Consider the following 12,069-nt stretch of genomic DNA (forward strand, 5'->3'; position numbering starts at 1 on the left):
GGTATCACAGTTATGTATGTATGTATGTATGCATATGCTCATCTCGCTGCGCTATGCAGAACACCCCTCAGGTATGTAAGTACCTACGTATGTATGAAGTACGTATGTATGTATGTATGTACCTTGGGATCTGTGCGCGGAACCGGATGGACTTATGGAGTGATGGGGTCCGGGTGGGCTTGCTTTGATATAGCTGTCCATTTTTTGTTCCTGGTTTGTGCAATAAAATCAAGACTGAATAAACAAAATAAAAACTCAAGGGGAGTGCAAGATCCATTACATGGAGCAGTACAAACCGGGATGGAAGTGTCCAACATGCGTCATTAATATATCTCATCTAATTTATCCATCCATCCTTCATTCATTTACATCCGTTGACGCTGGGACTGACTGGAATAGCAGAACTTAAGCGATCACCCAAGCAATCAACCCATTTGTACAACCTAACCACCTACCAGGTCCAGTCTTTGTCCCTACATATGTATCAGTGGCATGGTGCCGTAAACATCAAGGCGGGTGATTCATCATCTATCCACCGCTACTTCGAGGGCCCGTGTGCCTTGTTTTTTTATTTATTATTATTTTTTTTTCTCGACGGGAAGACCAATCTGGGGACGGGAATGTAATTCCCCGTGGAGGACCGAACGTGGCGGGCGATGATGACGACCGCGTCAAAGGACGTTGGCATTGGATACCGCAGTAAGGAGAGAGAGAAAGGCAGGTGTATGTAGTACTGATTGTGTCAGTCTGAACAACAGAGGCGTTCGCTTCGTCCCTGATTGAAGTTTTTTGTGTCGTAATTGTATCCCGTATCCGATGAATTGACTTTCGCCTCTCCCCTCGGAAGAAGGCTCCCCAACATACAACTAGGTAGTCAACTAGCTATAGATCCATCGGACCGACCGCGCTGGTTGGGTGTGGAAGGAGGAGGAGGTGGAATGGAAGACGGGGAACTTGAACCCGCGTAACCCTTGCGTCCAGAGTCATCGCCCATTCATTCTCACTCCCCTCTCCTCTCCTCTCTTTCCATTCTAACCGCCAGGGGACACAAAGCCATGGGACCCCCGTCCGAACAGCAAGATTGCAGAAAGCGAAGCCCATCCATCCCGTCCAACCAGGGTCTGCGCGCCACGCAATCGCAAACCGGGTTATTTGCTAATCGTGTACCTTGTTACCTACTGAAGAGGAACTACGAATACTAAGGTATGGTATGTAGGAAAATGCTTGTGCGCTGAGAAAGATGGAGTTCCCCTTCCCTTACCTCCCCTCCCCCGATCCAGGTACAGACATTCTTGACGGAGCTGCGTGACGAAGATCCTCCCCTCCCTACGATCTGCTCTTCCTAGGGTTGTTCCGGGGATGCGGGCCGGAAGGGTTGGAGATCATTATTTAAAACAGAGATATGAATAGATAGATGGTGTAAAAGTATGTACTGTAATGTTTGTATTTCTGTACCTATGTATTTATGTGTATGATGTGAGTATGACTGCTCAGAAAGAACAAAGTGTCTGTGGGCATGGGCAAGGACCCCTCGATCGTTTGATGGATGCGTTTGGCTTGGACGGTCAAAGTCAAAGGAACAAATAAAAAACAGCAAAATGGAACAAAGAAGTCAGCATCGGCGGCTGATCGATTAGCTTTTCATGTCGCTAGAAAGCCAAAGCCTGTTTTCTGGAAACAGGGGGAAACACGCCTCAATCGGAAGACGATATATTGAGTACCTACCGTTGAGCTAGGGCTGGGAAGTGAAAGAAAAGCCTCCCTGGACACAAACCGGTCCCTTAACATGGAACGGCCGACAAGGAGGAAAGTCAGTTCTGGGATCTGTGCGCAACCACCGTCCCAGCTTTCAAGCTTTTTAGGGTTATGCATAATGAACTCAGGGCGCACGGAGGGTGTAAGGGTTTCGTAAGACACCCTCTGGTTGAGTATTCTATCGTTGCCAGAGTACGGAGACACCATAGATGGATATATAGAAGATGATCTCTTTGTCCACTCCACAAGCCACATACTCTGATCCCACCCGTTACAGCCAAATCCGAGCTGTCCGGCGATCAGTTCTCGATCGTTTGGCTAGTTGATGGACTACTGTTCTGTGGGTATACCATGACGACTTCCGGACACGGGATGGCGGGGTGTACAGCGCGATACTCGTTATGATGGTCGGTGAGATCAATGCTACCGGGTTGTCATCCGTCTTGGTATCTCTAGGTTGGTGGCTTTCAGTTGTGGCTTGGGGGGAAGATTTCTCATAAGCAACGGATCACAGATAATCTAAACGGGACAATGAGCGAAATATCTCCCCTGCAATGCCATCCTCGCAAGAACTCCATAAAGAACAGGGACGAAAAAAGAAAATATAAAAGTGACAGGGGGGAAATTCTAGATGAACACCTGATCATCGGGGTACTCCGTTTACGGAAGATACACACCTATAGGTACTGGGTAGGTTGACAAGAGATCGCAGTAAGTCTCAGTAAAGTACCACTGCATACTAAACACCGGGAGGGAGTACTCCGCAAATACCCGCCTATAACTCGCTGATACAACATGGCCGACAGCCGCGGGATCGACCGACCCCACATCATGTGACAAGCAAGACGCCTGTTCTTGTGACCGCTTTCGCCACTGTTCATACAGCTACTGCCGCTGCTACTGCTGCTGCTACTGCTGCTGCTACTGCCCACGGACGAGAGATTCCTAAAGGGGAAAGGCTAGATTTAATCCTGTCGTGGGGATTACCAGATTAGATGAAACGAACGGAACGCATTTAGAAAGGCGCAATCCCAGCCACACGATCGCAACGGCGATTTTTCATTCATTCATTCTCTCAGTGCTTTATTTTTTTGACTTTCCTTTAGTTCACTCTCGCCAGATGGAATGCTACATTGATGTAACTGAAGCAACTGACGCGCAGCGCCCTGCTATCTACAAGGAATTGGACTGGCACACCATGGAACCTTACATCCGGTCCACGGGATTAATTACCTCAGATGAGGAGCCCCGTCCCTTGCACCGTCGGAGGAAAGGCCAATTGAAGATTGACAGCTGGTCGACGAGTTTCTGGACGGTACGGGCGTCCGACTTGTTCACCACGAGATAGATGGATAGGAAGGAAGGGTAGGTAGGTATCATGGGATAGATGATGAGATTAGGTGTGCGCTGCGCAAACCGGTTGAGATCCATCCCACATCTGGAGACTGTCAGTCCAAGATCGTGTAATGGAGGTAGTTAGTTACTATGTTAAGAACACAACTCACCTTCAAGTCCAAATACGGGTGTCGATCAGTGGGGGAGAGGGAGGAGGCCTTACTATCAGTCTGGGGCCGGGTTAATCATCAATCAATCAAGACCGGGAATGACCGTAGTCCATAAGCCGCCCTCCCCTCCCCCTCCTCCTCCGCCTCCCACCAGGCCAACAACGGGGGGCATACGTAAGAATGAATCAAGAATCACAACCTCCGCGGATTGACGGGGGAGAAGAAAGAGAAACACTTGAATGCGCCTTGCGGGCCATTTCCCCCCTCCCTCCCATCTGCGTACTAACTAGCAGATCATCTACCGGAAAATACAACTGCAGTACGCCTGACGATGCCGGGCAGACGGCGCCCCCAGGGCGACGATCCGCGGCTACGTGGTTCTCTCTCTGTCGTCGCTGTGGAACAACGGGCTGCATGTATGATGGGCAGCTGAGCAATGTGATCGTGAGCTGAGATGGGTCTACAGCCGCGGCACGATATCATTCTCTTTTTGTTTCCTGTTTTACTTGAGGAGGGGGAGGGCCGGGAAGGGCGAAGTAGGAGATGGACGTCATTTGCTTGGATTAGTTTTCGTGATCTGTTTGATGGGGGTTGAGATGTCCAGGTGGGTTGTTGGTGCCGTCCGTATACTTCCGCTGATATGAGATGAGATGATATATTGTGTGCATCGTGGTGGGTACCCGGTGGATGCATGAAAGAATGCGGGGGAGATTTATTTTTTGATTTTCTTTTCTTTTCTTGCGGGAACGCTAGCCAGTTACGTTGTTGTAACTATCGTGAAGATTGTTACTTATGACAAGCTTATCCTTTAGTACTAGACACTGATAGACTCATTATGGAGTTCCTATCCTATCCATCCTTACCTGACCGACTGACTGGCTGACAAGTGAATGGACTCGTACAGAGTTGAAAGAGTCCCATCCCTTGTAGGATCTCGTATAATGAATACTACCCTAGGATTATGTCTAGGCGAGGTAGTTCAGTCACGGCGAGTAGCAGTAGTAGTGGTGGTAGTAGTAGTAGTAGTAGTCGCCGGTAGATAATCGCCGCGCATCGAGGTACCGTTACTCTTGGAGATTAGGGTCTCTTACAATAAGCCGAGCTTAACTAAGATTGTATTTTATATTCTTTTTCTTTGTATATTTATTAAATTCTTTTATAATATTTTTGTAAACTTTCGGGATCTCTGTCCGTCTCGGAGATTAGCCCCCTTTCTATTTTTTGATTTCATTTTCTTTCTTTCTTTTCTTTTCTATTTGGTAGATATTTATTCAGCCTAGACAAGCACCCGGAAAGTAAAAAGCAATAACCAACAAAAACTAGAAGCAAAGAAAAAAGAAACAAGAAAGGAAAAAACAAGGCGAGCATCATCATGCGGATCGAAAAAAAATTATCACCGAGTAGCATGGAATAAATCTTACATCTCATCTATCAGGTGTACAAACCCCCGGTCTCCTTCCCCGGTCCTGGCCCTCGACGTGGAACATCACCTGATTGACAAAACGTGCGAGACTGTGTGACTTGAGGCTGACGAGACTGTAAACAGGGAAGGGAAGCAAGCAGAGGCTGTATGCAATTTTATGCTTGAAGTGCTAGGGAGGAAGAGTCTGGTCATCAAACTTGGAAGTCAGTATTGTATGTATGTAAGTGTCTGTCGAGGATCCTGGGTTCCCCGAACCGCCTGCCTGGGAAACTGGGGAGTTGATCAGCTGTGGCGTATTATTCATTTTTACCTATTCTATATATTGATATTATATCATTTGGTTTAATTGTTTTACATGCTTAGCGCCGGGGAAGCAATTCGTGAGATGAGATTGTATTCGAAAAATCGGTCAACAGACCATGTCTCTCTCTTGCATTATAGTAGTTATTTGTTTGTCATTCTGTACGGAGATCAAGGTTGATAGCGACAGCGCATCCAAGTCAATGATGGATGATGAATGACAATGATGATGATGACAATGATTGATATAGATGATGGATAGATGATACTCATGATCTCATTAGATATGATTTAGTGGTGACAGCTGGCAAGACAGGCCCCTTGTGACTTCTGACGACTGTTGAGATCAGAATGAGCGCGGCTGTGACACACTTCTGCCGAAGACTGGCAGATATCCCGGGAGACGAACACGGGGTAGATCAGGGATTGATTTATTTTTATTTTGATTGCTTAAAAAATTGATTGGTTTTATTTTTTATTTATTATGCTAAATAAGTAAAATAAAATAATCTAAGAAAATAAGATAAATAATGCTGATCATGACAATACTAATACACTACAATCAATTCCACCTCGATCAAATAATCAATCGAATCAAAAATCAATCAAACCAAATACCCAATCCAAGATGAAACGAATGAACCGGTAGATGGCCTGAACATCACTATGGCTTCGGGTTTCAGGGCAGAAAACGCAGTGACCCCCCGTCCCTCACCAAGGAGTTCGATCAGGGTCAAAACACGGAGAAGGCCCCTACCCAGTGTATCCAGATTCCAGACGAATTCCAGAGCTAAGAGGATCAGCCAGATCGGAAACCACTGGACGCTTCCCCGGTATGCGCCTCTGTCTGGGGAGGGGGACGCCCTCCCGGTTAATAACAGTTCAGCCGGGATAGGTCGACTACTGGATATGGACGTGTCCAATGTGAGGACAAAGGATGGGGGAGGGTAAAAGGCGGATAAACACGATCAATATCTGACCAACTGAGCATGGGGCCAAGGCTAAAGAGGACAGAATATCGTGGGGGTATGCTTGATGTATTGAGATGATGTTCATGGGATAATTATGATAGTTCGAATAATTCAGTGGCAATAAGAATTCAAACAAGTAGAAGATATACAGGTTCCTGGGTAGGTACCTACATACTTGATAAGGAATCCATCCCATCTTGCTCCGTTCTCCCCGCAGAATGTCGCCGAAAGCGAGTCCGTGGCGAATGCAGTCGACCCGCATCAAGACAGGTAAACAGTCAGGAGGACGGACCGCACGGCAGCAGCAGTGGCGGAGGAGACTGGAATTGGCATTGCCTCCTTCGATGGGAGAGAATCGAGTAGAATGATAATGACTCTTAGTCTGTCAATCATTCCAGCCCCGGAAAGAACGCCTCGCCTGTTGGTACTTTAGTGCAGTGATCTCAACCGATGTGCAAGTAATGCAACAGGCGGACCCATCTTGGGGCCAGTCAAGTGACCCGACCGAGGTGAACTGTCAGCCTCCTGGAGTGGCTGACTAACCCACAGGAGGTCACAGGACAAGACGATCTTTGTTGACCCGTTGTCTAGACTCTGTTCTTTTTATTCTATTTTTTTCATCCTACATATTCGATAGTACAGATTGTGATCGTTCATTTTTTCCCTACCTGTTGGCTTCCTGTATATCAGTTGATAGATAATGACAATTTGGAATCATTAAAATACATCACAAAGAGTAAAGCATAGATATAACTAGTTGAGATTGAATATCCGAATCACAATAACCAGGAATATGGTTTCCACTGAACCGCCTGAATCATCTTCCGTACTTTTTTCTTGGGTGGGACTCCGGAAACAGACCGGTAAAGTTACCGATGGTTATGACGAGGTAAGAAATACTGCCAGACCCACGGGAGGTCTCCGGAACGTAACACTAAGAATCAAATAATAATAATCATAGTAATAATAATCAGAATCACGATAATGGGGAATATTAAATAGAATAAAAAAAATAAAAGATGAAAAGAAAGATTAAATAAAAATAAAATAAAATAATACAGGTCCCGACCGTGGAGGAGGCGCAACGAGGATCCTGGCTGTCCTCTTACCGCCATCCCATACATCCAACCTACATTTTCTTTATTTGATTTGATTTATTGATTCATTAATATTGTGATTATAATAATAATCATTTTATGATCATTCTGGTCATTCAGGATTTATTTATTATCCTGTTTCTGAAGTATTTCTTAATATCTGGCAGTAATCCCATCGGTTCATCTTCATCATTCATCGTCACCGTGGAATTGGATCCTGTTCCTCGGTAATCTCTCTCTCCCTCTCTCCCTCTCTCTGACTCTCTCCCCTGGTACCGTTACTTACCAGACCAATACTATCTTTCATCCTGCCCCCCCCAATTCTCCACTTATCTCGTAATTCACCACTCTTACTAGTATCTTTTTCTTTTTCCTCTTTTTTTTTTTTTTTTTTTTTTTTAACTCCCTCTCGTCCGCTCCACTTCGTCGAACCGACGACTAGTTCCTTTCCTTCCTCCATATTCCACTTTTATTCCCTGGACTTCCCTTCTCCTCTTCAACTCACACCTCTCCTCCACTCCTCCAACATACTTCCTATACCGATCAATCTCGACACTCGGCCTCGCCACCCTCGCTCAACTTCATCAACCCTCGCTTCCCTTCGACCTCCTTCGCTTTCGGTCGATTGATACCCCCCTCGTCATTTCCCTCGACCGACGGTTACGACATTGACCCGGCAAGAACCCGATATCTCCACCCGGACGACCCTCGACGCGACATTTCCAAAGCACCAAAGTCCTACCGTTAAACCGGCTGCATCTACGGCAGCTGGGGTGCCACTTGCTGCTCAATCGGTTTCTCGCAGCAACTCGCGGATCATATGGAAATTTCGTCTTCGGCCACCAGCGCAGGATTAGAGCTTTTCACCCAGGTTTACACGCGCCGTACGACCACGCTCGGGGCAGGCGGCGACCCCGAATCTGTGTCTTTTCTTCCTTTCGGCAATCTACAATCTGGCATCGTTAGAATGCCTTCTCGATTATCCACCCCCGTCCTGACCGTGGACACGGCCAAAATCCACAAGGTCGACACGGCGAACACTCAGAGTCTTCATGGCATGTGGATGGGTAAGTGGAAGAATTTTCCAGACTTTCTTTATTTTGTATCTTTAAGTGGCTAACTTTGCCTAGTATTTTCCAAATGTGCCGACTACATGGAGGAGGGACGTCGGTTGGAAAACCTAAGCTGGAGATTATGGACTCGCGAGACGTTTTGCGTCGAGCCGGAAACGTCCAGCGATACCTCGGTTCTGCCGCTTCTCCGTTCGGAAGAAGGGGATTTGCCCGAACTGTCTGCCAGTGTCGAATCCGCCGCCTCCGATCAGGCGGAGAGGATCGAGAGCCACATCAAGCGTCCCAAATGCGATTACAAACCCGCAGTAGTTCGGGAGGATTCGCTCGTCAACCTCGGCCGAGGAAAGGAGAAGCATATCACCTCTCTCGGCTTGGAGCGGATGGTACTGAACATCAAGGAAAAGAAGAATTTGGAACCGCTCTCGACCGCTATGACGGCCGTCTCTCCCCCCGTTGTCGACATCACTCCCCGCCCGTCGACTCCCACTCCCACCCCTCCGTCCGTGTCCACGGTCAGGCGAACGCCACCGACATATCCCATGAGTCAACAGAAGAATGAGTCGACCGAGTCTTGCTCGACTACCGCCCCCGAGGGCTGCGATAGCGATGCCGCCAACCCGGCTGCCTCCGACACGAGTGTCTCGTCGTCCGGCATCCTACCGTCGCGTCCCGATTTAGTTAAATCTCCTAGTGTTGTCCGTGGCTTTTCCCCTTCGCTCATCTCTTCGTCCTATCGGTCGCAGGCACGACTGGCTGCGGAACCTAGCCCCGCCAAACCACTCACACATCTGAAACCGTCGCCGTTCAAGAAGAAGGGCGGCATGTTTACTTTGGGAGGGTCTTCCGGCGATGATGACGAAAGCTCGTTTGAGGACCGCATGGCTATTCAGAGATCGCCCCAGCGCAGCTCGCTCTCCGACGAACTCGGCAAGTCGGCGTTGGTAAAGTCGGCATTGGGCAAGATCAACAACGATGCCAGCGGGAAGAAAAAGAAGACGTCCTTCAAAGACCAAGTGAATGTCAAGCCCATCAAGGAGAGCGGTGACATGGACGAGGATGCTATTGAGACGGAGGACGAAGTTTCTGAAAGCGCCATTGAGGATGATGAGGATTCTGACTGGGAGGATTCCGTGACCGAGAGCGGTCGCTCGAGTATCGCCGAAGAGCGTGGCATGTTCCAGCGGGTGGATTCCCGACCGAATCTGGTTTCCCGCCGCTCTCTCCTCACAATGATGATGCACCAGCCCATCAAGATGATGCAGGGCCCGACACGATCCAGCCCAGCCTTGCAACGCGCGCGTTTGACGTCCCCCAATGGACCATCTATTCCCGCCTCCCCCCCGGAGGATGACGGTGAGAATCTGACGATGCGGGGCCCCGATGTACCTCGGTCGAATCCGATTGGAATGAAGACTGCGCCGCAGTCCGTGGCGCACTCTCCCCGGACGACGAGACGCAACATGCTTGCCACCGAACTCACCGAATCTCTCCGCCGTCATCTGCTCTGGGAGCGCCAGCAGAAGAGCGCCACTGCCAATGCGTTTATGAAACGTCGACACACTGCACATGACGTGGCGAATCTGCAACAATATCCGGGACCAAGAGGAGCCGGCCCTGGCGCCTCCAACCAGAGCGCGGACAAAGACACCAAGATGGGATCCTTCAACAACTACACCGACTTTGGGCCTTGGGAATATCATGCGAAGGGGTGGTAGACGAACTGACAACCACCGTCGCTGTGTCTTTCCATCTTTCTACATCGACAGAATATCATACGAAGGGTAATAATGTCTATTGACTACGAAACCCCAGCCTCATCCAAAAAAAAAGAACAAACGTTTTTCACTTTTCACACGTGTGTCTACACGACCACCCGATTGAATAACCTTGTGACACGTCCGATCACGACTCTGCATTGCATTTTGGCGCACCTCGGGATCATATGGTTTTTTCATTTTTTCATTTATTTTACTTCCGACCTAATATCCTTTTCGGGTCTACTCGTTCGTCCGTTGGTCATAATATTGTGTGGCTATCTCTGTTCTGTTTGTTAACTATCCGATTCGTCTTGGGGAGTATGGAACCTCTCTTGGACGATTAATCTTCTTGTACAGACGATTCCTTGGTACTGCACGGCGAGGGGGCATGGCTTACTGGCTGGCATGGACATGGGGTTTGTTTTTGATTATTGGTTTTGAATTATTTCATTCTGTCAGGACGGAGCCGGAGCCACAGGAAAGGTCAACGGGAATTACCATTGTGCTTAGGGACTGCTTGTTTATTGACGACAGCCAACAAAAAACATGTCTTTATTAACCCTGTTTTGATCATCTTTTTTCCTACTGTCTCTTTTTTCTGATACCAGATACCAAATACTTGTGCTTTTTGTCTTGTCCATATGTCGATACCGGAGCCTGCACATGCTATGTACGCTATTGTCTTTTATATCAAGATACTACATACACAAAAGAAACATTGGACATACTATTATCATTCTTGAGTAAAATATCGTTAATGCGTAATTTTCGAAGTCAAATGGGAGTATAAAATGACCCTCCTATCAAACAACAAGGATAACGCCTGCAGAAAGAGCTCACCATGTCAAAGATCTAGACCGGCATAGATCACGTATATTAAACATTATTTATTTAAACAATAAACAATAAACAATAATACCACATCGTATTATCATCAACATATTACTATTACTATCATTATCATTATCATCATCATCATTATTATTATAGGTATTAGTAGGTATCAATATTATCAATTAAATAAGCAAACAAAAGGCCCAGAAAAGCGGCGGCAACGGCGATATATGCGGTCTTCAATCTTGAGTGTTGACCCCGGACTGGCTGCAGATTGGGCTGACTGGCTGACTGACTGGCTTGATGCAAGACACGGGTCTGTGTCGGTATTTTATCATGTTTTATCGTTATATGTGCCTGTTTTGGATGGGACAGGGGGTGGCCCTAGAATTGGCCTATAGATTGGTGGGTTGATTGATATGGTTCACGTGCTGGATCCTTTTCTGTTTATTTATGGCTAATTAACCAGTACTCACTAGAACTTGTCTTTGATTGATTTTTGTGTATGGTTATGGATTGGAATGTACTCGTATATTATGTAGATACTGTACTAGATATGTAGGTTTTATTGATGTGTGGGGAGATATGATAATACAGTTAGCAAGTACCTCCAGAAACCTGAAGGCATAGGTAGATAGGATAGGATAGGTATGACAACAGACCCCCCGGACTCGCCAACCAAAAAACAAAGTCTTAACCAACCTAATCACAACTCCTTGATTGTCCTACCTTCGATAATGCCATTGTCTGTCATTGTCATCTTGATCGTCATCCGCCCTCGTATTTACTTATTGCTGATGAACAGCCCGTGGCTGACAGGTGTAACCTACGCATCATCTTTATCTTGTATGGAGTGGGGGGATCTGTTGATTTATCTGACGGTTAGGTCGGTTGGGTCTTTTTTTCCCTTTTCAATTCTTTTCCGTCATTCCGTTTTACTTTCTTTACGATTTGGGTGGTTACTTTTGATGGGTTGAGCTTACCGATAGATAACCTAGGTTATGAGGGTTGTATACGGGCGGATGGATGGATAGTACTAAGTGACTTTCACCGCTGTAGGTACGGTAGACAGCTCAGCTAGTAGAACGGGCCGATGGAGAGGAGAGGAATCACTGCCGAGTAAAACCTTGGGATAGATAGTTTTCTAGAGTACGATATCGGAATTCAATACTGAAACGCTGGATATCATCATTGACATCCTTTCTATTCTTACTAGACATCAGGGTATGTCTTTCAAAGATCATCAGCGACTGGTCTAGACTGAGGATCCCGATCGTTCGCCGATCGATCCTACCTCGTGACAACCGACTGACTGACGCACGATGCAGTGTGGTTGGGAATTCTACCGTTTTAT

The 12,069-nt window shown here is 47.1% G+C and overlaps 1 protein-coding gene across 1 annotated transcript; it reads left to right on the forward strand.

The window, feature by feature from the left end:
• Window positions 1-8,018: 8,018 nt before the first annotated feature.
• BDW47DRAFT_122819 (uncharacterized protein) lies at window positions 8,019-9,839 on the forward strand (the record flags this gene model as incomplete). Its single annotated transcript, XM_024815927.1, has 2 exons — window positions 8,019-8,118; window positions 8,182-9,839. The coding sequence occupies 2 exons, from the start codon at window positions 8,019-8,021 to the stop codon at window positions 9,837-9,839; spliced, it is 1,758 nt and encodes a 585-aa protein (XP_024675267.1).
• Window positions 9,840-12,069: the final 2,230 nt, after the last annotated feature.

Source organism: Aspergillus candidus (genome assembly GCF_002847045.1).
Source record: "Aspergillus candidus strain CBS 102.13 unplaced genomic scaffold BDW47scaffold_5, whole genome shotgun sequence".
Taxonomy (NCBI): domain Eukaryota; kingdom Fungi; phylum Ascomycota; class Eurotiomycetes; order Eurotiales; family Aspergillaceae; genus Aspergillus; species Aspergillus candidus.